Source organism: Emydura macquarii, unplaced genomic scaffold, assembly GCF_026122565.2.
Source record: "Emydura macquarii macquarii isolate MOO-44397 ecotype Brisbane River unplaced genomic scaffold, CSIRO-AGI_Emac_v2 contig_968, whole genome shotgun sequence".
NCBI classification, from domain to species: domain Eukaryota; kingdom Metazoa; phylum Chordata; order Testudines; family Chelidae; genus Emydura; species Emydura macquarii.
The window spans coordinates 15,693,781-15,721,103 of NW_027131105.1; the positions used below are offsets into that span (position 1 = coordinate 15,693,781).

General features: G+C 42.7%; 2 protein-coding genes across 5 annotated transcripts in view; both read right to left on the reverse strand.

Annotated features, from left to right (window-relative positions):
• Nucleotides 1–287: 287 nt before the first annotated feature.
• Nucleotides 288–19,121, reverse strand: ZXDC (ZXD family zinc finger C). Of its 2 annotated transcripts, XM_067544318.1 has the most exons (10): nt 17,787–19,098; nt 16,452–16,604; nt 15,146–15,224; nt 14,804–14,934; nt 13,336–13,506; nt 11,457–12,142; nt 10,597–10,681; nt 7,812–7,984; nt 4,942–5,043; nt 288–2,445 (listed from the first exon to the last, which is right to left on the reverse strand). In XM_067544318.1, the coding sequence occupies exons 1-10, from the start codon at nt 18,937–18,939 to the stop codon at nt 2,359–2,361; spliced, it is 2,820 nt and encodes a 939-aa protein (XP_067400419.1). In that variant the 5' UTR covers nt 18,940–19,098; the 3' UTR covers nt 288–2,358. The 2 variants fall into 2 exon arrangements, 1 of the variants encoding a protein (XP_067400419.1); XR_010918960.1 differs by lacking the exons at nt 288–2,445; nt 4,942–5,043 and having other exon boundaries at nt 7,948–7,984; nt 11,131–12,142; nt 17,787–19,121.
• A 4,089-nt stretch (nt 19,122–23,210) lies between these two features.
• UROC1 (urocanate hydratase 1) overlaps nt 23,211–27,323 on the reverse strand; it is a 75,817-nt gene continuing 71,704 nt past the window's right edge. For all 3 annotated transcript variants that reach the window (XM_067544320.1, XM_067544319.1, XM_067544321.1), the window contains one exon: nt 23,211–26,867. In XM_067544320.1, coding sequence (XP_067400421.1) covers nt 26,727–26,867 — 141 coding nt within the window. In that variant the 3' untranslated portion in view covers nt 23,211–26,726. The remainder of the gene's footprint in view (nt 26,868–27,323) is intronic.

Here is a 27,323-nt window from a genome sequence, read left to right on the forward strand (position 1 = left end):
GATCCCTAGGATCTTGGGAAATCAGATTTATTCCAGAGGTGAAGGACATCTTTAGTTACAGCCAGACAACGCTAGGTTCCAACCAGATGTTTGTCATAAGCCCCAAAAGAAATACCCTTCCAGGAGTCAGAGTTTCATTACAGGCTGCACCTGACTATTGAATCTACAAGAGGAAAGAACAAACATGGCAGACGAAAAGCTGTTCCACTTAAGTTTTAAATCCAATAAGCACATACCTTTTCATCTACAAAAGATTACTCACATCAAGAACAAACCCAATGCCAAAGTGACCATAAAAAAGCTTTATTAATCCTTTTGCACCAGCAGTGTTTCAGATGTCCATTGCCAGCAATGGACTTCAAGAGTGAGTCTCGGCCCTAAGCAGTTAGCAATTTACATTCATATACAAAGCCAAGTGAGGTACATTTTCAGAAGTAGAAACAGATGCAGTTTTAAGTCCCATAAAAAGAATGTGTTTCTTTGCCATTTTCTTAATTTAAGAACAACGGGTATGGTTCCAGAAGGATCAAGAGGAGCTTGGCATTCAAGGTGACTGAGCTTTTAGGGACGGCAGGAGCGACTGCTCTAAAGACCCAATAGTCCATTCCACAGCACTGTAAGCACCTTTAAACTTTCCAGATTGGACGCCATGATCAACCAAAACACAGCAGTCCCCACAACAAGTGGGTGAAATCTCCTCACTGACTCACCTGGGCTTGGAAACCTCACTTGAGGGAGGTTAGAGGTCCCTTGGGCAGGAGCTGTAAATGCAGGATGATAGGAATAGGTAGAGCTAATGCTCAAGAAGTTTAACCACCACAGACAGAAAAATGAGTTCAACCAGAGGATAAAATACTGCCTGCAAATCAGTTTGCAGTGAAAATAGCCTGTATACTGTTTTCAAGTCTCAGAAACCCAAAGTATTATCTGGACGTATATACAGTTCAAAAGGCACAGGAAGTAAAAGCATTCTGAATGACCTCAGGTGAATTCAACAACAGTATGACTAAATAAATAAATATGTGCAATATTAGGAAGATCACAATGTTCTTCTGCATGACATCTTATTCTGTAAAAAATATATACACATACGTGCATACCCACAACTCACTGAGAATAAAAAACACACACCCCTTTATCAAAGTCCTGTACATAATTTTATAGGCATTCAGAACATCACTAAGAAACATTTAAGTTACCACCTTAAAATTTAACACAAAAGGTGTTTTGTTTTTTTAATTGAGAATCTATCCAACCCTATGCTTATTTAGGTTTAGGCAAGTCAGTTAAGTACAGTACATACAACTATTCTTCTAGAAACTGTAATTTTTCAAATGAAGCAGTTCTTCCTAATTAACAATACCTTTCCTCCTCCTCTAAACTCCGTCTCTAAAACAAATCAAGAAGCCAACTGGACACAATGCCAGCTCGATATTCTAGATTTGGATGAAGATCAAGTGGTAACAGAATATATCACTCAAAAAGACAGTGGCTAGTTATGAGTTAGGGCAATACTTTTTGTATCATAAAGACATAATGAAGGTGCTTGGAACTAAGTGGCTGTCAAACATTCCATCAAAACAGAGAACATTAAGACAGATCTAACTTGTCAAATGCTGTTGGAACACTAGCTAATTGCTTATGGAGAGTATTGTTCTCTAGCAAAGCTTTCAAGTGTTGCTGGAAGAATTCAGCTAAATATTATTCAGGATGAATGAGAGGGGGAAGCTCAATATAGGCATCAAAACTCATTCACAGTTAAGTTTACATCTTCCTTTCCAAGGGATGTTTAATGCAGGTCTGCTCCCTGCTTTCTGAGCACTACACTACTTCCCTACATTGCTTTGTAAAATACAATTTGCTGTCAACATATACAAGGGCTGAAACAAGTCTGAGAAAAAGTATTTCAGGATTTTATTTTTTTTTAAATTCCTTCTCATAGTCTGTTTCAAGCAGGAGAGCTTTCCTAGTGAAGGAAAAGTTTAAACTGGTCACAGGTAAGATTTTAAGTTTGCATTTGTTCATTAGCTGTAAAATATTTGCTTTCTTGTGAAAGCAGGAAAACTATTACTCTCCTTATAAGTGTAATAGCTATGGCACTTTTCTACAATGTGACTTCAGCAAGTCTGCCCCTAGCATCTTTGACCACAAGACAGAAAGAAGATCTTACAGAGGCACGTTAAGTAGGATTTACTTATTTCCTTTTTTTAATCCTTTTTTTCATGTAACTGCCATTACGTGTGTGATCACAGTCCTATATTCCTACTTTTCATTTTTCCTTGAGAAACTGAAACAACTCTTTTTGCTTGGTCAATACGTGATTGCACCATTCTGTTTTCAAATTAATATTCTTAACAATCATTCCAGGTCCTGTAAGTTTATTGTGCTTCCAGTGAACTGAGAGTTATCAGAACCTGCATCGTCTTCTGTGGAGTTGTGCGGCTCCTGTCAAAACAAAGTATACAAAGTTTGGAATTCAGAAAAAGCTTTCACCCTAATGTTTTCATTGCTTGTAATGCACATTCCCTTTTTGTAATATGTCTTTACCTCTCACTTCATTCAAGATTATGCCAAGAAACCAAATGCACTGAACACTTCACAGTAAATTCAAAGTTGTCTCACTCTTGGGGTGCACTTACCGAGTTTGACTGTCCACAACCTTCATTAAAATGCTAACAGGGTGGGGATGGATCCTGACTATCCTTGACAAAGGAAACAAGGTAACTGACCATTTACAAAATATTGTTTGCCCTTGACTTTAACCCTTTAGAATTTGAAATAATCCAACTCCCCTTCTGTAAGCACCAATTTATTATAGGGCTGTGCAAGACATGGATACTTCTGGGAAGAAGATATATAAACAACTTTTTTTTAAATGGAAAAGGCATTAATATTTGGCTCAAATACTATGTTGCAGTTAACTTGACAAATGCCATGTCCTGTAACAGTCATCAAAAGTGATCTATTTCTCTCCACAAAGATGTTAGCACTTGGTTCAGTTATGTAGCGGTCCGTGTTCATGGACAAACAGCTTGTTAGAATAGTAGATATTAGAAGCATCTTGAATCATAGAATATTAGAGTTGGAAGGGACCTCAGGAGGTCATCTAATTCAACCCCCTGCTCAAAGCAGGACTAACCTCAGCTAAATAATCCCAGCCAGGGCTTTATCAAGCTACAGCTTAAAAACCACCACCTCCCTAGGTAACCCATTCCAGTGCTTCACCACCCTCCTAGTGAAAATTTTTTTCCTAATATCCAACCTAGACCTCCCCCATTGCAACTTGAGACCATTGCTCCTTGTTCTGTCATCTGCCACCACTGAGAACAGCCTAGCTCCATCCTCCCTGGAACCCCCTTTCAGGTAGTTAAAGGCTGCTATCAAAACCCCTCTCCTTCTTTTGCAGACTAAACAAACCTAGTTCCCTCAGCCTCTCCTCATAAGTCTTGCGCTCCCAGCCCCCTAATCATTTTTGTTGCCCTCCGCTAAACTCACTCCAACTTGTCCACATCCTTTTTGTAGTGGGGGGCCCAAAACTGGACACAATACTCCAAATGCGGCCTCACCAATGCCGAATAGAGGGGAATAATCACTTCCCGTGACCTGCTGGTAATGCCCCTCCTAATGCAGCCCAATATGCTATTAGCCTTCTTGGCAACCAGGGCACACTGCTGACTCATATCCAGCTTCTTATCCACTGTAACCCCCAGGTCCTTTTCTGCAGAACTGCTGCCTAGCTCGTCGGTCCCCAGTCTGTAGCTGTGCATGGGATTCTTCCGTCCTAGGTGCAGGACTCTGCACTTGTCCTTGTTGAACCTCATCAGATTTCTTTTGGCCCAATCCTCCAATTTGTTTAGGTCACTCTGTATCCTATCTACCACTCCCCCTAGCTTAGTATCATCTGCAAACTTGCTGAGGGTGCAATCTACCCCATCCTCAAGATCATTAATGAAGATGTTGAACAAAACCGGCCCCAGGACTGACCCCTGGGGCACTCCGCTTGTGACCGGCTGCCAGCTAGACATGGAGCCATTGATCACTATTGAATAGGTACCAAGGCAGTTTTGCAGCTGTCTTTGCACATGATGCTTTTGGGATGCAAGTGGTATTTGGTGGAGCTGCACTGCAGCATAATGGTAGGATGAACCCATGCTGCTAACCAAAGGTGATTTTCAGAGCACAGGGTAGCAAAGTGTTCCCTTCACTTGTTTTCTTGCAGACTTTTACTAGTACAGGGGTAACTTTTCTATGCCCAAGTTGCTACAGGGGTTATGTTTCTGGTAGCTGACATTAGATTTTGTTTGTTTAAAAATATCACTCCCTGTTGCAACTGGAGTTATTTTAATCCCAATCACTATGGAAGGGTCAGATGTATAAATGTCTTCACTTTCCTTCTGGGATTTCCATTTGGCCCCAATCTGTACTCGTTTGGGGATTTGACAATTTCCCATAAAGTTTTAAAAACTCAGCCCCAGATTTTTAGAAAACACTCCACAACCAGCATTTGGCAACCAACAGCCCCACTGTTGCCAATGGAAGCAGCTGGGGCAGAGTACTTTTAAAGATCTGGTCATGCCTAAATAGGAGCAAAGCTTTATTGAAAATCTGGCTCTAGGTCTTCCTCTCCCCCTCTGTTTGGCCACCTATCTTAATAGGCATGGAATCTCTCTCTCGATGTTACCATTGGGGGCAAAAGGAAATAGCATCTCCAGCATGGAGCAAAACAACCAGGATAGGGGTACGTGGGAAAAAGCCTCTTACAGTGTCTCAGTGATTCCCACGGCAAACCTCCTCTTGCTACAACTGAGCTAGAGATGTGAAATCAGACTTTGGTCTGAAAGTAGAGTACTGCTGTAGTGCAGGACAGCTAAAGCGTTAGTGCAAAACTGTTCTCATTGCCTCTAACTTGACAACAGCAATCAGAGCTCTAAGGTGCTGTACCTGAAGAATATGAACAGGTAAATCCACTGTAAGCTGAGAATGTGATGTGGAAGATTGAGAGCTGAGTTGAAAGGGCAAGTCTCCCTCTCCTGGGGGGTCATCCTGTGAAGGGAAAAGCACAACGCAAATAAGATTTCCAAGTTTCTCCTAGTATCACACAGCAAGCTTTGCACTCACTACTACACAGCAGTAAAAACAGAAACAAAAGAAATCAGGAAAGGTAACAGTGCCTTATTGGCTTACACAGGCTAGTGTTCCAAGGCACCCCAGCTTTGAAGGCTGACAAGACCAAAGCAAGGTTTCCAGTGGTTTCACAGAAGATGAACCAATCCCCCTAGTACTCAGTCACATGTGGGAACTGCAGACTTGTAGAACTTTACTCCTAAAACTGTGTGTTCACTCCAAGGCCATTGTGCTGTGAAAGTGGTGGTGCCGGGGCACCTCGTGAAAGGGCAGAAGAGAGCGCTATGCACGTAGCTCACTCTACATCCCATATTAAGAGTAGGTGAGCTGAACAGATCCTCACTCTGCCTCCTGGAAATCAAACATCTCTAGGTCTGGCCGACTTACTGCTTCCCAATGAGATATTAAGAAGTGGGGTGGAAGCTTGCCTGACATTTCCTGTTATAAAATCCTGTTCTCAGTTGCTTAGAACTCTGCCAAATTTTAATTGTTTGGGCTACAATTTTCCATTTCCAAGAATGAAACTAGGGGAAAATATTTCATTTTGCCCATATTAAAAAATGTTGTCAACCTTTGTTTTGAAGAGCTCCAGGGCCCCTATGCTGAGGAGCAGGTACCTGAAGTTAGGTAGGGGAAGGGACCTTGTGTGCTCAGAACGTGACTTTTGCTGTTCCCATCCAATCTGACCTTTTAAGAGTCTTAATTCACGTATGCTCAGTAGAGACGTGCTAGAGTTTCACATTTTAACTCCCCAAAGACGCCATCTGCAATAAGCATGCTCCAGCCCTGCAAGGTGCTGAACACGGTCTTCCCGACAACTGCAGTTCCTAGCTGCACTGGGCTGGGTCCAGACACCTGAATTCATAGCAGACTGCCTGTCTCTTCTGTGTTTTCAATGCCCTCCCTGCTGATGCACCAGCAGCATGGAGGAAGCAACCTAAATCATGTGCAGATGAGACGAGAGCCTGACTTGGGTGGAGCAGCATGTGTGTACACTGGGATAACGAACAAAGGGGGAATGGGAGCTGGCATAGAGACTGGGACTGACAGCCAGGGAGAAGTGAAGATTGGTACTGGGAGCCAAGGAAGGAAATGGGTGGGGGAGAAGAGAAGAATAACTGGGAGCCAGTGGGTGGGAGGGGAGAACAGACCTGACTGGGAGCCCAGCTTCAGGGGAGAATTGGGACTGGTTGGCAGAAAGACTGGGACAAGAAACATGGTAGTGACTGGGGATCGGGAAGGGGTGGGGGAGAGAGAAGAGACACACACAGACAGATCAAACAAGAAGCTTGGAAAAAAGAGGAACTGGGACTGAATAGGTGAGGAGACAGGGACAGAGATAGTTGAGGAAAAGGGGCAATAGGAGGCAAGCTACGGGGAGTTTCTCCAGTGAGCGTTCTGCGCCCATTAGAGAACATTCCCTCCAGAGCCTGGAATGGAATCCAAGACTTCCACTCGCACCATTCCTCCACTGCCAGCAAACCTGAAGCCCTCGGGCAAGTTCTCTCATCTCCCTCTAGCGCTGCTCCATGTAGATGATTTCAACCAACTACAGCTATCAGTTAGTCTGTTAGTTCAAGTGCTAGAGGTCTGTGGCATGGGTCAAAAGGTTCCAGTAGTGAGGCTGATGACCCAATGTGAGTATTGTTACGGTGACGCACAATGGAATCTGGTTTCTCAGTTTGCTTTTTTAAAAAAGCTCCAGGAAGTTGCACATAAAAGCGACATTATATGAACATGAAGGCTACAAAGTCAGGCATTCTAGTTACGAACTGCCAGGATTAAGGTTCCCTGCGCAACTTTAATTTGTTCCTCCCCACCATGCATATGCATTATGATAGTCTTTAGTTACGTGAGCACATACTACTTTTTCCACAGAACCCCTGCCTCATTCACTTGGCGAGTAGCTATTCAATATTGTTTTCTCCTCATTGCTCAGTGCCCAATGCCTCGCTTGCTGCCCACCGTTCAACCCCTACTCCAAAGACAGAATTATTAGTTCTCTCATGAGCAACCTTAACATCCTTCTAATGTCGTTTGTGTTGTGTTGGTTTCAACGCAGGGGAGGTCAGCGTCTTTCCTTCCTAGCTCCCACTCCTGGGGCTGTTCTCACTCCTGAGCAGTGTTTCCTCAAGGCCCCTCTCCAGTGAAGCTACTCCTGTGGCTTTTCAATGCTGCCCCCAAGGCGTTTGCCATGCCACTTCACACTGCCGGCTACTCTCAACTTTCAGCCCCTCCACCATCTTAACTGTGTGTAAGCCTCCTTTCCCCCCACACCTAGCCATGCATATGAATAAGGGGAATATTTACAGGAATTTTTGGTTATCAGCTAGAGGTGGGGGATAAGGTCCCCCCATAAAGTGGCTCTATGGGGGAATCATTTAAACTGGCCCTCTTCACTCCAATTACTTTTGTAATGATTCCTAAAATGTTGGAAAACCATTTCTATTATCGGCAATAAGTGTGTGGAGGAACTCCCCCCCCCATGAGGAGAGAAAAATGCTCCTTTTGGGCAACCACCTTAAAAAACAGATCAGCTACATACACATTACTCATTAAGTACCTGGTATCATGCAGTGATCACAACATTAATACAGAAAAAGACTATTTGATTTGAAAGGACAGTCAGATTTGCCACTTTACACGGAGAACTGAGTAGATCGTATATTTTATTCTTGTGTTCTTACCTGAAGTAACTGAATCTGCACATACTGTGCACCTGTTGCTGGATCCCTTATTGTTAGGCCTCCATTTGGCAAAACAATGTTTCCACACAATCGATTGCCATGACTGGTAGATGAGAAGCTGGTAGGACTTATTTTACCACCTTTGCTTTTCCTCTGGCCCGAATTTGATGTCCCTGAAATGAAGTTATTATTTTAATGTTGGAAAGTATGCTTCTTTGGAAAGTTTCTCCTTGGGATTTGTCCACTTCTAGTTATTTAGGTAGTAATATTAATTAATGCTAACACCTAGTGTGATTTGAACATGTGAAGTGCAATAAAACTGCTAAGCATCATCAGATACTCATTACTAAAGCAAAACTGCGGCCTATTTGCTCAGTCCAGCAGTCTGAGGGTCCAAAAGCTAAGAACTGCTTCTCACCAGAAAAAAAAAATGTAAGTGTAACTCCCTAGACATTTCTGAGCTTAGCTTAATGCTGGGAAATAAGTGTCAATGCTGCAGCATTCTCTAGGGGGGTCAGAGGAAGGAAATGGGAGCTGGGAGACCCAAAATGTACTACTGATTTCCTAAGTGACAAGTCAAGTCATGGCAACAGTTTCCCAATCTGTAAGGTGGAAACAATAGTGCTTATCAACCTTTGGAAATGATTTTTAACATTGTTGGATGAAAGGTGCTATAGAAGTGTAAAGTAACTAATTTATGGTATGGGTCATCACAAATAATATATGCATTATCCCAGCAACTGGTAGCTAGAAACCCCATGTATGAGTCAAACAAGTTTCAAACCTCTCTATGGCGGAAAGCTTTAAACAACAAAAGCTTATTTAGCCTAACAACACTAAAATCCTTCTCTCTTAATCAATATTAAAAACCAAGTAAGACGTTTCTTACTGGGGACCCATGTCTGACTTCATAAACAGTGACATCTCTTTTTTAATAAGAGGGTCATCGCCACAACTAGGCTCAGCAATACCAAGTATAATTAAAAACAAACATTTCACTAGCACCACTTTAAGAAATGTTTTTTTCCTTATAATTTTCAGACAACTGGGTCAAGCAAAAGGGCCAATTTCCCCTCAAAAAGATCTCACATTTCTAACATGCTGCTATTCAGCTTTTCAAATTTTATCTAAAAACAGCTTTTCTCCCTTAATGTCTCCTTTTACTATTAACCAACTGTAATATTAAAGTAGTTAGGCCCAAAGTAGAGATTGTAAAATTTTATGTAGCCTATAAAATATTTTCATTCTTTTCTGTTTAAATTTCAAGTGTTTGGATTTAATTATTTCCCTGCACATTTCTCAATATTGACATGACATTACCCAGGAGAAAAAGAAAATGACTGATTAAAAGCAAAACTAATATCTTCATTGTTCATTAGTTCGTTTCAATTATCAGGTTATTTTTTTAGTTCAAATATTAACAGGTAAAAAAATTTTTAAACTAGGGCTTTCAACTTATGAGTGGCCGTTTAACTCTGTTAATACATTTTAAGACACAAGACTTGTTTGAAACACTATATAAGTTATTATTCTACGCTAGAGAAAATAGGTGCATGGAGTGAAGCAAAAAAAGGAATGGATTAATTGGCTTTGAAAGTAAATGGCTGTCACTAAGCTACCAGTAGGTGGCATGTTAGACATTACACAAGGATCTAGTTTAAGAAGGGAACTGGGAATTTTCTACCTCTGTTTTACTGAACAGGTGGAAATTCAGTGCAAGCCTCCTTTCAATCTAGGATATCACCAACCATGCATTTTGGACAAGCTGCCATAATTACAGATCACTTCAAAACAGACAAAAAGGATAGTCCTCTACTTCCTAGACAAGACAGTATTTTTTTAAAAAGAGAAAGTATATACACATGCATAGCACTATAAAGCAAGAGACATGAAAATGTTTAATTTGGAAGTATAATCCTTTGCTTACCTCACGACATAACTAAAAACAACTGTCACCTTGATTTTCAGAGATAGGAGGCAACAAGAAATGTAAGGAAAAAAATTGTTTAGTGTGATGTTCCTCTCCCCTGGAGGATGGCTGCAACTCAAATAGCTGTCTCTTGTTGTTTCATTATTTTTTCTGTACAAGTTTAGTGAGTCATGGAACACATTTGACCTGACAAAGCAATAGTGTACATCAACAAACAGCTATGAGTTCTACTATAGTGTAAGGGGAGAAGAACATAAATGGGCTGCTTATGTAAACTATGGCCCAAAGTTTGTGTTTTTTAAAAATCTACTACACAAGGACTAAAGGTTAATAGAAAGGTTTCAATTAAAAAAGTCAACAAATAAATTCCCCTACAATGCTTGCAAACTTACACTGAAGCACTGTACCAGTGCACAACCTGGAAGTGAAATTGACTAGTCTGTTTTCATTCATTGTCCATGTTGAGTAAAATCAAATGCAGAGTGGACAAAAAGCATAACTAAAAAAGCAAATTAGTTTTTTAAAATTCTTTTGGTTAATACATTAAGATTAATCCTATGAATAGGGTAAATAAATGATATTGGGGGTGAGGGAAGGAGGAGTTTAAATATAAATATAACTTTGACCTACCAGGATCCCTTTAAACAGAAGGGGAAAATCCATAGTGTGGATTTTTTAAATTCTCAGTGAATTTGAAACTCCATGCAAGAAGACCATTTTAATGATCTACAAAAAGCACACCCCACTCAGACTTTGTTGCAGATTACAGTAAATTTATCTGCTTGAAAAAGATTTTACTCCTATTTCATTACAATAAAATGCATGTTACTAGATTCAGCAGGGCAGATGCCTCACCTGTGCTGCTCCCATTCCCTTTCTGTTTCCTTTTCTTGGCTAGTTGAATGGCTCTGTAGTCTGTCCTTGCAGAGCCACCACTCTCCTAGTCAAAAGAGAGATTAGATGTTTTATACGTGTCACTGAAACAACAAATTAAGCTAATGAAGCCAGACTAACAAATTACTGGTTGCTCATATTCTTTTATCTTATATATTCATTTAATACTGACTGGTTGGGCTTTAAAATTAGTAAATTTGTCAAGTAGTTGAGATCAGAATTCTGATCGGTCCCCTGCATGTAACTGGCATCTAAAGTTAAACACATTTCCATGTTTATCAACATGAATATTTTAATAGGATCATGCTGTGATAAGGGGAACATTTTATAATGAAAACAAACATTTATCTTAACACAATACTGGAAAGGGGAAAGGAAACGGTTTTCCAGAAGCAGTATTAAAGACAGAGTTATGCGAACAAGGACTGAGGCTAAAAATTTCAGTTATTTTCCATCCCCAAACCCTTCCCTGAAACTGAAGCACACAGGACATACCGTATATTCCCCTCCTTATGCTTTCTTGTTAGTCCCACTTCACCCTCGGGAGGTTAATTTTGAAAATCAATTTTTTTTTAAAACCTTGAACGGGATCCTCCCCTCCCCCCCCCGCACAAATCAACCCAGTTAAAAGAATTTTTCACCATGTTGAATCCATGTCTAACAACATAGTTAGTCAATATAGAGTTCTACATCCTTCATGGAAAAAACCCTGGGTAAAACAGAATGAAAGGTCTGCCCATAAGTTGCAAGCAGCACTGGAGTATCCTCAAAGTTAAGGTGCTTCAGTCATCTGGGGACAACTGAATATAGTTACTGCATACCAAAAAGGAGCTGCCAGTCACTGTGCTAAGATCCATTTCTTTCTGAGCACTGTAGCTTCCTGGAGGGTTGGAGAATACAAACTGTGTCACCACTTTACTGCCTTCCTGTTGACCAACAACATCCGAGCTAGGAAGCAAGTTTCGTTCGGCTTTAGTTGGCGTCAGCAACTCAGGCCCATTGCTTGCACCAAGACTACTGGAAGGGGTCAAAGTGGCAGTGTCTATCGCTAGATTATTGCTGGACGTCAAACCATGCAGGTCTTGATTGGAACTCTTCACGGATAAAGATGCTAGCGAACCTAAGGCTTCTGCATTTACAGTCTGTACATCATCCAGATTTGAAGTACTTTGCTGTAAAACTGTAGCAGTGGTTCCCATCAAGAGAGAACTGTCCAGGCTATGTGGAATATCACTGCTTGCCACCAATATCAAAGGGTCAACCGTTTGACCTAGGGAATTGCTATTGACAGAAAGATTTCCACCAAGCGTTGAACCCACTGACGCAACATCTATGGTGACAATTCCAGAGTTTACTAAAGCCATATCTGTTGCAATCCCAGAATTGTTACCAGACACATTGGAGAAAAGGGACACCAGGTCTATGTTGCTGAGGTCACTTTGTCCCGGAGTGGTGAGTTCACTACTAGGCGTGAGGGAACTGGTTGCTTCAAGCTGAGTTAAGAGGTCTGAAATATAATGCATTACAAGTTTAGTACATGTAGCAGACAAATGGTAAACAAAAGGAGGTTGCGTGACACCAGCTGTAGCTCAAAGAATGCACCACTCAAAAGTGGGAATATACAGAAGCCCCAAAGAAACACAATTACCAGCAGAATATATTGATACCTTTTCCAGAATAGGTAAGATGTCAACAGCATTCTAAGATGACAGACACTACAAATAAACTGAGCAACATTACTGACTACAGAAACTGTGGGGTTTAGAAATAACACACTTGGACCAGACACATGAGAGTTTACTATGAAAGAACACATACATTGCATGCAAGTGTCTTTAAGACGGAGCATCCTTAAAATTACAAGCTAAAAATATTTTAAATGAAACCCATTTTTCTAAACCAAAATTACGAAGGAAAACAAGCTTATTAAAACCAATTCACCTTTACAGTAATTGTGAGATTTCCCAATCAGAAGAAAAATTAGTGTCAGTTTCCTGTGTACTGCATCCCCCTCCCATCCCTTCCAAAAATACTGTACAGAAATGTCTGATCTGTGTATATATTTAGAACATTTAACATTTTTTCATTTTCTTTCCTATTCACTATGCTACCAATGTGGTACCCTGAGCTCTGTCTTATTTTGATTGAGTTTGTTGTCTAGACATATAAAGTAGGACGAAATTTTAAGCTTGCTGCATCAGTGAAAGACAAGATCACTTTAACACTTACTAATGTTCCACTGTGGTGAAGAATCTCATATTCAGCAAACAATTATACAAGATTTGTTTATACTGTTGGCCAACACAGTTCCTTTCAGCACAGAAATCTCTATATATGCTTCTACTCTCCAAAGTATCCTCAAAGCAGTCCATGCTACAAGTTAGGACTTAAAAGAATTTGTTTTAGTCCTTATCATCAGGTTCTAGAAAGGATATTTTGAAAAGCCCTCAAGAACAAGGTCTATTTAATTCAAGAAGTTACTGACTTCTGGAAAACACAAGCCGAGCTTAGTCTCAGCTCCCACTGAAGATTTTATTTTCACGCATGCACGCACAGAGGGGAAAAAATCCTGGTCCCACTGAAGTTAGTCTTGCTGTTGACTCCAATGGGGCCAGGATTTCCCCCATAGCATTTTCCTAATCTATACAGTGTTTAAGCTTCCCTCCACCCCAGACATATTTTGAGACTAAAATATTATACCTGGACTGAAGTTGTGCTGTTTGACCATATGAGTCTTCATACTATGCTTAGAAGTGAACAATTTATTACAACTGGACACAGGGCAAGGGGTCTTCGATGAATCCACATCTTGAAGATGTTTCTTGGAGTGAATGTACAAACTACTGCGGGCAGAGAATTTTGCACAACAACCTGCAAAACGATATGCAGCATATTACGGGATCTTTCTTAGTTTGAACTTAAGATTAGTATTTAGAATTCCCTAGTAAAGAGCTCAGTCACATGAATAAGATGTTCTAGTTAGTTACCTTGCAACACTTGAGCATGAGTGCCATAAATAAATACAGGAAATTAGAAGAAAGCAGTACAAAACAAAGAAGCAGAATTTCATAGGAGCAGAAGAAATGCCATACCAGAACAGACCACTGATCTAGTCCAGTATCCTGCTTACAAACAGCATCAAGAAAACCAAATGATTCATTGGAAAGTGCCATAAAGGCATCTTAAATAGAAGTATTTGATAATGGCCACTGGTGAAAGCATAAGGGGGAAGGAAACACTTCCTGACAGCTACAGGGCAAAAACCACTTCATTTTATGCTACGAAATGTAAGTATCAATATTCCTTGTTACTGCAGCCACGAAGTTGGGTAAATTGGTCTTCTGTCTATTTATAGTTCTTATACCATGATTGTAATCCTTGTAAAAATCCCTCTAGAGACTGCACCTCAATGAATCAATCCAGCAGTGGATCCACAAATCTTTTACTTTTATTCATTATAAGATTGTGGGTCTTATCTGTGAGCTCCCCATATGTCTTTAGCCATTTAATTATCCCTCAATGGATATTTTTAATTCTACAGAGACCTTTTTGCTGGAAGAGGCAACCCAAGGTAATCACAAGTACTGGAGATGTAAATGTCCTACAGATTTATAGAAAAAGGCCATAATAACTCTTCTGCATGACTTTCTATCCCTGTTAAATATGACCAACCAGCCTATTAAATTCATCTGAACAGCAGTAAGGCGCTGAGCAGACATCTTCATTCTGTCATTGCTTGGGATTCTTCCCTCCCGCATCCACACATCAAAATAATCTCAAACAGTTTATCCCAAGGATACAATTAGTCAACTGAAAAGATAGCTAGTGTCCAGACAGCATCATATAGTCTTAAATCTAAAGGTGTTGACTTCCTTTTGTCACCAATTTGATCAAGTGACAAGCAAAGCTCAAAAAAGGTGTATTTTATTCAGTAAAATCTTGTTTTGATATTCATTGTGGAAGCAACATAACTGGTAAGAAAAATCAGTGACCGAATGATCTGCTAGCATTTTCCCTGCCTGACCCATGTCTGGGACAACATGGTTTATCCAATTAGATGTTCTTAGGCCCCAGTCCTTCTGTGAGTCTTGACTGGGCAAAACCCTGCACCTACGAAAACCTCATGTAACTAGCTAACAGTACACAGGACCACCAAAAAAAAAAGTACCTTCCACTGGACATTCAAATGGTTTTGTGCCTAGGTGAGTTATACTGTGGCCTTTCAAGTGTTCTGCTCTTGTGAAGGATTTCCCACAGCCTTCTACTGGGCATGTAAACCTCCTGTCATCTTCATGTTTCCTACAAAAGAGGGAGATTACTATTCCCAAACTTAAATTCACTACATGCTTATTTCTAGCATCAATTACAACCCGTCTGATTTTAAGATTCACTCTTAAAACAATTACCTGCATTAGAACACGTTTAACCAATGAGAAGAATAGACAGGCAAGTCATGTGTTGGTTCTGCTTTTTAAAAACAAAAACAAAAACCCCCAAAATTTTGTTTTACCTTTTATGCCTTAGTAGCTTGGACATGCTGGTGAAAGACCAGCCACAACCTTCAGAATCACAGATAAATGGTCTTTCACCTTTAAAAAAAAAAGGGGGGAGGGGAGTTACATTTAACTATATAGCAACAAAAATACATGCTGATATTGTGAAATCTCAAAGAGGTTTAAGGTACATCTACACCGTAAGCCCCCTACTCATGCCCCACCCTCCCGCAGCAACAAGTTTCCAAGCCTGGGTCAATGGACTTGGGCTCACAACATAGGGTTAAAAATAGCAGTGAAGACATTCTCACTCTGGCTGGAGCCTGGGCTCTGGGACCCTTCACAGGTTTCACAGCCAGATGGGAACATCCATGTGGCTATTTTTAGCCCTGTAGCACAAGTCCAAGAGCTCAAACTCTCTGCCTGGGGGTTTATTTATATATTATAAATTATTTATTTATTGCTGTGTAGACATATCCTCAGTTATTTTAAAGTGTTAAAGAAATTGATAAGGAAACTTATTTAACATATCATTTAAGTTATCGACTGGCCATGTCCTGCAATTAGATCTGCATAGACAGATTCCTGAGCCCCATGGAACCCCAGTGAATGCAAAGGGTCTCCATGGGGGTGCAGGGATCCACCTACATAAATCCCATTGCAGGAGATGGTCCTATATTAATTTGGACAAACAGATATTTTAAAGCCCAGTTTGCTTTTCACTATTTATGCAATAGTTTGTGTGGGTTTGTTTTTCCCCATTTCTCTCAACTGTGTTTTGTTGTCCAAACTAACACGGTCCACTTAAAATCCACTGCTCCCTGAAGAGGTTTGATCTACTATTGTTGTAAACACTTAAAATTACTAAAATATTTCTCTACTCTTGCAGTCTGCTCTATTATAGCACCTGGACCAGAGTCAATTTCCTCCTGTTTCCATAATCTTTCACACAGTAACAGAAAGAAAAAACAAACACTTAAAGAAAATGTGATTGTAAAAATCACAAAAAAATGCCAGGACGACGAAGGAAAACGTATAGAAATACTTTTAACACAAGGGTTTTTCTAAATTGAAAAGATGAAGCGGTCAGTCCCCCTTATAAGTCATTGACAATTTGTTTAGAATCTTTCAGGTTCTCACTGTTCCAACTCTTGGTCACAAACATTTAAAGGGTGTTTCTACTGACATTTTAAAAAAATTATTACTGGCATTAGGTTTTGTAAAGACTATTTCTATAAATGGCTAAAGTTTGAAGCTGCATTTGACCCGATAATATCTCTAGATATTCAGCTGTCCCAATTTATGCACTACTCTGATGAATACCTGTGTGACTTCTCATGTGGATTTTCAGTCGGCAGGCTTTGTCATATTGCTTGCTACAACCAGGGAAAGAGCAGGAGAACTGTTCTTGCTCTCTGAAGTGGGCTCGATTATGAGAAAATAATGCACTCACTGTGATAAAGGTTCTCTCGCAACCTAAAGAAAGAGGAGAACACATTAGCTCAGAGGGACGCAAAAATAGGAAAAATTAAACTCTACACCATACTTCAGGGTCTGCAACTAAGGCTACATCTACACTACCACTTGTAATCAGCAAAATTTACGTGGCTTACAGGTGTGAATATTCCATCCCTGAGCAATGTAAGTCACATCAACATTAAGTGCCAGTGTGGACAGCGCTATGTTGGCGGGACAGCTTCTCCTGCTAACATAGCTACAGCGCTCACTGGAGGTAGATTAATTATGTTGATGGGAGTGCTCTCTCCTGTCAGCGTAAAGGGACTACATAAGAGATCTTACAGCTGCATTGGGACAGTTGCTCTGCTGTAAACTCTCTAGTGCAAACATAGCCTTAGGATAGGAATTGAATATTTAACTGGACGTGGCATGTTTTGGACACAGAGGAAAGCAGAACTAGTGCAATTTAAGACTGACTGCATCTTTTGCGAAAAGCTAGTGAACTGATACACCTCAACAGATTAGAGAAACAACAGTGAGGGAAGTGCTCACAGATTAAAAATTGTTCACTACTGTAGTACATTGCTCAAAGCCCTACAAATCTAATTGGGATATGCTGAGGGACATCCTTTTCCTTTCTGCTGTTATTCAAACAACAAACTTCAGGGGGAACTCTCTCTGCCAAGGGACAGATCACGGAGATCAGAAGGTTCCAGGTGTCCTTCCCAGACTTCAGGGTAAAACAGGAGAAGAAAGTGTGGCAGCACCAGCTAGTTAGAGATAACCAAAATGTTACATAATGATTTGAAATAATACAGAATATTGCATAAAATACGCCTTTTAATGGGTCTGAACAAGATCATCATTGCTTGGTGTTTAAACAGGGAACCATGTCAGGACTCATTCGTGAACAGTTGTGTGTGTCTAAAACGGATGTCTGCCACTTGGGTCAGAACTGTGACCCCACCCAACGAGAGAGGCAGTTGCTCTATGAAGTCTCCCCACAAACAGCAACTCTCTTCCCTGCCCCACGGGGCAGCCGAACCCCCCCGGCTTCTCTCTCGAGTAGGCTCCAAAAAAAGGGTTTTAGGTTTCTCGGGGCCTGGGACTGCCGGTGCCTAGACACTAAGCACACCCGCTGCCAGTAAAGCCCGAGGCGGAGGGCTCGAGGCCCCGATGCCAGCCGGAGCGGGGGATTACCGGGGAACTCGCAGCGGTAGGGCCGGTCGGGCTCCAGGTGGCTCCGCCGCTGGTGCGCTCCGAGGCGGGCGGCGCTGGGGAAGCGCTGCCCGCAGGCCTCGCACTTGTGCGCCGCCTCCTGCTCGTGGGCCCGCCCGTGCGCCCGCAGGTTGTAGACCGTGGTGAAGCGCTTGGTGCAGCCGGGCGCGGCGCAGGCGAAGGGCCGCAGCTTGTCGTGCGAGTGCAGGTGGCGCCGCAGTTTGTAGGCCGTGGCGAAGGACCAGGCGCAGCCGGGCACCGGGCAACCGAAAGGCCGCGCCGCCCGGCCCGAGACCCCCGGCCCGGGCCCCCCGTGAGCCGCCAGCCGGTGCAACCGCACCTGCTGCTTGCGGGAGAAGGTCTCGGTGCAGCGGGGCTCGGGGCAGTGATGGACAAGCAGCGCCCGGGATCCCCCAGCGGCCGGGCTCGGGCCCTCCCCGCCCGCCGCCTCCCCCTCCTCCGAGCCCAGGGGCTCGGCCCGGCTAGGCAGCGGCGGCGGGGCCGGGGGAACGGCCAGCTCCGGCCTGGCCCCGGCGGGAGCAGGCGGCCCCGGCTCGGCGCCCGGCCCCAGGGTCAGGACCCCGTTCTCGATCCGCACCAGCAGGCTCTGGTTATTGATGGTGATGGTGCCGGAGAAGGCGCCGGGGCCCGAGCCAGCCTGGCCTGCGCCCTCCAGCGCCTCAGCTCCCCGCCGGGGCCGCACAGGCGAAGCGCCGGAGCCCGGCGGCAAGAGCGGCGGCGGCGGCGGGGCTGGCCCAGGAGCCTCTTCCTGCTCCCCGCGGGGAGGCTCCGCGCGGCCGCTTTCCCCGCCGCCCGGCCCGGCCCCCGGCTCCGCCGCGCCCCGCACCAGGTTGAAGACAAGCAGGAGACCGTCGCTGTCGGGGCTGGGGCCGGGCCCCGGGGGGGGGCCGGGGGGGGCGCTGGGGCCCGGCTCCTGCTTCTCCTCCAGCAGCATCACCGGGAAGCTCATGTACAGGCCCGAAGCGGCGGCGGCAGCCGGGTCCCACTCGGGCGGCGGCGGCTCCGGCTCCTGCTGCGGCAGGCGGCCGGCCGGTGCCGCGGCGGCGCCGCCGCCATGTTGGGTGTCGGGCTGGGCCCGGGCCGCCTCCACCGCCGGCTGCCCCTGCGTTTCCATCTTGGGGGTCCCTGTAGCAGCGGCTGAAACCGGAGCCGCGGGGGCGGGGCCAGGCCGGCCGGGAGGCGGGGGAAATCCGGAGCGGGGAATCCAGAGCGGAGCCGCAGCGGGGCCGGGAGGAAAACCCGGAGCAGGAATAAGCTCTCTGGAGCGGGAACGGAGCCCGGGGGCGGGGGGAGCCGAGGCAGGCACGGCAGAGGTTGGGGTTCGATAAACGCTCCGCGTGCGGATCTGGGGGGTTTAAACCCCGCTTGGCATGTGCCATCAGCACCAGCATCCCTCTTCCTGCTGTCCTGGGGGGGGTGATGCTGCTGGGTCTCCCCTTGCCCCTGGGGTGGCCCCATTGTAGCCCCACTCTTCTCACTGCCATGGCCCCTCCGCGTGCCAACGTCTCACATTCTCCCTCTCTAGGGGCCCAGAGGTGCCTGTCCCCCACTTACCCTCTGCCCTCACCTGGGTTCGCTTCTCTCTCCCATTCCTTCTGCCTTGCTCCTCTCAGCTCCTTTCTGGACCCACATTCTCTCGCATTCTCCTCTGTGTCCTCCCACACCTCAAGTTCCCCAATCCCCATTTATTTCCCACGTTTCCGCCACATTCCCCAGTACATCGCTCAGTCTCCTCCTGCCCTGCAGAACACCTCTCTCTGTCCCTGCTATTTCTTTATATTTCCCAGTTCCCACTCTCTTAACCTTCTCCTGCCCCCTCTGAACCCCGATATTCCCATCTCCCCTGCGCTCCAGGTTCCCTCCTGCTCCTTTTCACCCCCCCCCCCCCCAATTTCCTACAATATCTTAGCTTCAGTTCCACTGAAAACAGTCAGTGGCCATCTTTAGCTGCATTTCCTCAGGAAAACATTGGCCATCTTGACTGAGGCTTCAGTCCTATTGAAACTAATGGAAGATGGCAACCCTCTGGAACATGGGCAAAAATTCATGAGAAATCTGTAGTCCACAAGGCAGTCAAAAACATAGAAAATATCACAAGGCTCACAATAGAATCTGGGAATTAGCAACTCTGGTGGGCAATTCAAATTTGAAACTAGTGTGACTAATGCTGTGTTGTCTGCCCTACTCTATGCACAGCAAGGAACAATGATGTTCGGGGCTGGTCTACACACAATTTTTGTACTGCTTTTAACTATATATCCATTTGAAAACTTATATGCATATCAAGGTGATTATTCTGCTATTAGTTTATGATCCTAAATTTATGGGAATAAGCTATCAACCAGTATAAGGCATCTATCTATCTATCTATCTATAATAACTATGTCCCCACTATAGGTTGTACAGATTTAACTATTTAGTAATATATTACACACACCCTAATCAAAATAGTTAAATCAGTACAAAAACTGTGTGTAGACCAGGCCTGAGAGATGTGACTTCCCCAGTCCGCCATTCAAAGTATCAGGGTGTCACGCTAAAGAACCTAATTTTTACAATTCACATGTCATCATAAACTTTCATTGTTGGTCAGATTATCAAATGATACGGGGAATTGTGTCAGTATGAACCCCAAGGGTGGTGGGAAAAGCAGAGCAAAGGAGGGAGGAAAGACAAGAAAGAGAGAAAGAAACAGAAATGTTGGGGAAGGAGGAGAAATAAATAGGGGCCTAAAGGAGAGCAGATTCTCCCACTGCAGTCAGTTGAATAGTTACTACATAAAAGGTATAGCTATCCTTGATCTTTGTACAAAACCTCTCCTTGCTATCACAGATGGAACTGCTGTGACTTGAGAGTAATATGTAGACCAAAACATATGGTCCAGCCCACAGCCCATAAATGAAAATGAAATTCAGCGCTCTCTTGTCTCCCTTCCTGCTATCTTCATATAAAAGGAGAACTATGACGTTTCAGGCAAAAAGGGCAAATTAACTACAATTTAGATGTTAATGGTATTCTGAGAAATAGCCAGTAGATGGTGCTATAGCACTATCCCAAAAGCTCCATTTTGCATTTATTTTTAAAATTACTTTAATTTCTCTTCACACTATAATTTTCCATTTAATCTTGAACACCAAAATTTATGTGGAGCCCTTATTAACTGATAATATTTCCAACAATATTCAGGTATTGACAAGTTCCTACTTATTTGTGAATGCCTCCTGTAGAGTATTAATATGGGTTCATAATAAGGACAGGTAAGTATCAACTGAGGCTAGTCCTATGCAGTGTAGGAGAGTAGTGACACCAGGAGACTCCCTCCCATAACATGTTTGTGCAAAAGGGAAAGCCACAATATCAATCCTTGAGCTCCTGGTACACAGACCCAGAGGTGGTGACAGCTGCAAAGAAACCTCAGAGGCAGGCCAGCCTTTGCCCCGAGTGTCGGGAGGAATCATGTCTGAATCACTCAGACTTTCCTTTGCTGGGGCACCCTAGCAGCTCTCCATCACTGCAGGCCCTGGCTATCTTACTGTTTTGAATGCCTTCTAGTGGTAATTCTTATTACCATTTTTCTTGGCATAGGAAATGCCTGTTGGAAAGCATGTCACCTGGAATCCTTCTCCACAAGTTTGGGAGTATCTGTGTTTGGAGAGTGAGAAATGCAGCATGGTATGTTGTTAGCAATATTCCAGGCCTCTGTCACGGCTAAGGAAGAAACCCAAACCAAAAATCCCTCATGTATATAACACACCAGAGAGATTGAACAGATGCTATGAAAGCTCACAGCTCTCTGGGATCACAAAGCTCACCAATCTAAATTAAAAGCCAATTCAGCTATAGTGATAGATATAATATCTGAAGTCCCAGCTTAATTATTCTCCCTCAAATTGTGGATGTATGTCCTCTAGCTATCACTGTGCATAAGCTTTTTCAGAACAAGCAGCCTTGTCTTTCCTATGCCAGGAGAAGGGCGTCAAGATGCTGATTGCAGTTAAGGAAGGACTTTCACAATGGGGCAAACTTCATAAAGGACATTGCTACAGCAATTCATTTACTCTGTCAGTCATTGTATGGGTGTCTGTTATTATGACTGCGTACATGTTGTTTGAATAAGAGCACTCTCCTTCAACAGCTTGATTTCTCTAACAGTGAAGTCATCATCCTAGAAATGACATCAATCTCCCCATGGAAGGGGTAGAGCAATCACACATTCAGAAATCTGGCTTCTCTGCAAGACAAGGCAGGAGGCTTGGATGAGCTCTGAAAAAGAAACTTTGCCCGTCTTGTGTATGGTTTCAACATGCTCTTAATTAGCTGCTGCTTCACCCCAGTGGTTGGTAATAGGAAACCTGTTTGCTTTATCATCCCAGCAAGGTATCATGAGACTCAATTAATTCACATTTGCAAAATGCTTTGAGATCCTCAGTCGAAAGGGCTACACAATTACAAAGCATGTGTGTATATATATGTCATAATTAGTAAAAGGGCAAGGGATGTAATTAAATATGATGAATTAATCATGGGTTCATTTAAGTCCTTTCATTGCTGTTCCATCAGCCATCTTGCGTTGCTCACGCTAATTAGTAAATAGACGAGCCTAACTAAAACTGATTGTAAGGTCTGATCTCAACCAATAAATCTTGTATGGAGATTATGTTTGGGTTCTGTTCTTTGTCTACATATGGCCTGGTCCTGGTACTTGCTGCCATTGACTTCAGTAGGATTACGCATGGGAAAGTTTGCAGAATCAGGCCCTGATCATAAAAATCCTTGAGGCTAGGATCATGTCTCTTTTTATCTGTTGTACCATGCTGAGCACACTATGAGAATGTAACTGGTATAATAAAAATGGATCTAAAATATTCATAATAAAGATTTCCTTAGTATAAAGCAGCCTTTTCCCTCAGTAGATTAACAAGAGGATTAGGTTATATTTATATCTTAAATTCCTTCAGCACAAAGAGCTGATGTTTTTGCTGGCCATTTATTAATGACAGAACAGTCCCGCAATGCCGTTAAAGTAAGAAAAAATCTTTGAAGTCAAAAGGTGGTAATGATTTCATAAGAGGTAGCTATCAAGATGCTAACTTTGGGCCCAATCCAACTCTTGTTTAAATCAATGGGAGTATTTTTGAGATAAGTATGTATACAGGTCAAAGTACAGATTGTCAAGTTTGGCTGATAACTACTTAAATTGTAGTTGTGTAACTTGGCAATTGTTCTTCTATACTATGTAGCAATTTCAATCTACCACGATTTTCACTTCCCAGGATGTTTGGCTGAAGTAGGGACACAATTTATATTGTACAGCTGTAAATAATATGGTATGTGATCAGGAGAAAAATTATAATCTTGAATGAGACCACGCTGTACTTTAAAATGGCACCTGAGACACTAATAGAGTGCAGAGAGTTGGCATTCACCTGGTTTAATGTGCATTAGCCACAAAGCAGAAAGGGAAAGTAAGATGTATATAGTACATACTCCCAACACTTCCAATCACAGGAATCCCACAGAGGATGGTATGGTCTTTGTTTAGTCCCAGCAAAGATCCATCATGGCTAGAAAGGAACTGAGTTGAATCTGAATTCAACATTGCAGGCACATCAGTCATAGGAAATACAAAGGTCACATCTAGACTGAAGAACTAATGGCAGCCCAAAAGAAATAAACTCATTTTTTATATATTACAAAACCCCAACCTTTGGGTCAAAGTCACTGATAACTAGAACAAAACATAACTACATAGAATTAATGCTAGGATTTAGGATGCAACGAGCAAAGCTTCTTCCAATTACATCAAGCCACATCACGTCCTTTGTCAACATGGTTATGGTGGGCCTAAGAGGGGAGAAGAAAGGGAATCTCCATTTGGCTCTGTGCAGAATTAGTGTGTGAAAGAAAGCCTATCCTGTCTATCTATGATGTTTGGTTGTGCTGCAGATTTATTTGGGCTGTATGAAAGAAAACTACTGGATGATCTTCAAACAATTTTTAATACTGTCGTAATTTTTTGTAACGTTTTGAACCTCATACAGCAATAGCGTTCACTGTAACTGGAGCAGGAGACCCCAGTGATAATGCTCTAAAAATACAAGTCTGTCTGGAGACAAGCAAAAAAGGCTGGAGTTTAGGATTCAGAGTTTCTATGTTACAAAGACTATACTGGCATCGCCTTCTAGTGTAGACATAGCCTATATCAATAGAAGGGGTTTTATTCTTGGCCTAGGAACATTGAGTGTATTACAGCTGGTCTAAAAATGGGGGGGGAGGTGGGAGAATATGCAAATTTCCCATTTTTAATTGAATTAGAACTTTTGTCAAAATTCTCCCCCTGGCTTCCCCATAAAAAAAGTAGACCAGCATTAAAAACACTGTGGATTCAGGAACTGAACTTAACTTAGGCTCCTATTATTTAAAATTTTGGCTTTGAACTGTTAAACATTTTGGTCTTGATCCTGATATGACTTTAGTCAGGCTTTTTTGGTTAAATCCCATTATAGCAAGACAGTAATAGGTTTAATCTCTTACCAAATGCTATTGCCAGAACACAATTTCACAACATCTCTCATATGCTTTTAGCAAAATGGCTGCCATCTACAGACAGATCAGAAATGCCAGCTGTAATTATGGATAAATCAATTTACTATTAGCCAGGATGGGCAGGGATGCAAAACCATGCTCTGAAGTGTCCCTAGCCTCTGTTTGCCAGAAGCTGGAAACGGAGAATGGATCACTTGATGATTATCTGTTCTGTTCATTCCCTCTGAAGCACTTGGCATTGGCCACTATTGGAAGACAGGATACTGGGCTAGATGGATCATTGGTCTGTCTCAGTATGGCCTGTGACCCATCTGTGCCTAGGGTAGCCCACTAAAAATGCCACGGTCAGGGCAGGCTGCAAAAAGAGAGAAGATTCACCCAAAACTGGTGGTTAATACTGAAGTTATATTTACCAACCAGTCACAAACAGTGCTCCTGATTCCCAAAGGGTCAGCCACATTACCAGATCAATATGAGTTTGAATTTTATCCAAGATACTACGCTGCCAGCCAATCCTCTACTATCTAAAACTAAAGGTTTATTTAAAAAGGAAAGAAACAAACAAGATGAGAGATGTTAAATGATCAAAGCAATCAGATACACACAAGTGACTTCAGAGTCCAGATATATCAGATTCTTAGCAGAACTGTGGAGTCTGCAGGTTTGCACAGTCCCTCTGGAGTACACCCAGTACCTGGATGGGCCTCAGTCCTTTGTTTCACAGCTTCAGATGTAGAATAGGTGATCCAGAGGTAGAAAGTAGGAATGAAGACAAGATGAAGATAATGCCGCTGCATTTTATAGTCTCTGGTCTGCCATGTGGCTTGTTTCAAACACAAGCTCACAGCACATGGACAGGGGAAAGCACTTCAGTCCCCTTGACCACACAGGCATGTCCCTACATGTCCTGATGACTCATGGGCGGAACCCTGGCTTCTCTCTCTCCCTGGATTCATTGTATAGGTGATGGCCTTTGATAAGTCAGCAATGCTGACACTAATCTGCCTGGGGGGTGTAAACCACTAATAAAGCACAAGTTTTTGGATACAGATATATCACACATATCCAAAATTTACGATACAAAGATGATACATACACATATGTATAAACAATATTATCATACTTAGCAAATTATAACCTTTCCCATGGTACCTGACATGGCCTATCTTGTATGAATTATTGCAGTTTTGCAATTTCGATATCAATAATATTATAAATGGTCACTCATGTACCAGACAGCGTCACATGGCCGATCTTATGTTCTTACTCTAAGTACAAAGTCCTTTTCGCCTTTGAATTTTCAGTTGGTGAGGCTGAAGGGAATGGACAGGAATTGCTTTGGAATGACATACCATGTGTTTAGTACATTCAGATTGCAGGCAATGGCACTTGCAAACAAAGGCCCAACAGTTTGGGTGCAAAATAGTAACGTGAGTGACAAAGGCTGACAATATGTCTTCAACTTGTGCATGGAGAAAGGAAATTATATCTCAGATTATATCTGGAGATCACAATTTAAATACAAGTTAACCAATTAGTGGCTGCAGATGTTTTATGCCAGGGCAATAACAGGATTAGTCACATTCATTTCCCCTATTTGTGAGCCAAAGAAGGGCAGCATCCATGTTTCTGCAAGGTATACTTCTTCCCCCTGCCTTGCAGCTCCTGGACAGTCATACTTAGCACTTACAGTATGCAGATAACGCATTTCGTTTCCAAAGCTCTGTGAAAATATTCATTCATTCTCAAATGTCCTAGGAAGCGACTATTATCATGCTCACTTTACATGTAGCGAAACTGAGGCACACAGGACCAAATCCAGCCTTGCCATAAACAGGCACAAGTCCAACCAAAGCCAATAGGAGATGAATGTGCTTATTACAGGGTTGAATTTGCCTCACGGACATGAGAACTGATTTGCCTAAGGCAATGAAATGAGACAATGGCAGAACCAGGCAGACCTGAGCTGAGCTGAGAATTCCTGTTTCCTAACTCAACCCACTAGGCCAAAGAACCTCTCAGATTTCTGAAGGTCAGACAGGAATGGATGTTTTCTATGTAGCTTAATTTGTTAGGCCCAGATTCCGATACTATTCAGTGTGAATAAGGGTATCTTACTCCAGGAGTAGTCTCAATGAAGTCAATGGAAAAACTCCCAATGACTTCAATGGAGTTTCGATCAGACCCTAAATGTAGTGAGCCTCAGCATTACCTTGCTAATGATGAATGAAAAGAACTGCTCACATGGGAGACACACTTGCAATGCATTTATTATATTACCAGAGAGTGAGATAGGGTAACAAGAAAGCAACTTCAAAGTCTATCTGAAAGGAGCATGATGAATTCAGAATGCAATTAATGATGCAGTGCTTGCTCCAAAATGCTTTCATCTACCACCTTGTGTGGGAGAGTCACCTTTAATTTACCATTCTCCTCCATCGCTTGGCAAATCGTTTCATAAGCATTGCTGTTGCCCGACCAACAACGTCTAGCTACCTGTCAGATCACAAAAGTGGTGAAAGTAAATGGATGTAAAAAATGCAACTGAATCTCCCCACATCTCACTTCACCCCATACACACAATTTAATTATAACAAATCTACCAAACTTGTGCTAGTTCCCAGTTTCTTTACCAACATAAGAAATCATTTGTGTAATACCTAGCTCTTTCACCCTAAGCATATTTAAAAAAAGGTTTCGGATGGTCTTGATGCATTCCAGTCCAATTAAAAATTATGGGTTGATAGCACTGGCTAGAGAAAGGCACATTGTAATAAGATGCTTTGCAAAAGTCCCTTACAAGGAAAAATTAATGCATCTCAATCCAGATCTGCAAAACTAGTTGCTATTTCAGACCTAGATCTAACAATCACTGATTTTGTTATGGGACAAATAGTTACAATGGGAGGATGAAGAGATCACTGTATATATTTTCAAATTGAACCCTTGGTA

Bases quoted from the DNA above. Each gene is read 5' to 3' on its own strand.
- ZXDC (XM_067544318.1), bottom strand. From the start codon at position 18,939: ATGGAAACGCAGGGGCAGCCGGCGGTGGAGGCGGCCCGGGCCCAGCCC. The intron at 10,682-11,456 runs GTATGCAGTAAC...TCTTTTGACTAG, and splicing joins TGACTGGCAGCTCCTTTTTG to GAGAGTGGTGGCTCTGCAAG. The intron at 5,044-7,811 runs GTAAGAACACAA...TTCCCTTCACAG, and splicing joins TGCAGATTCAGTTACTTCAG to GATGACCCCCCAGGAGAGGG.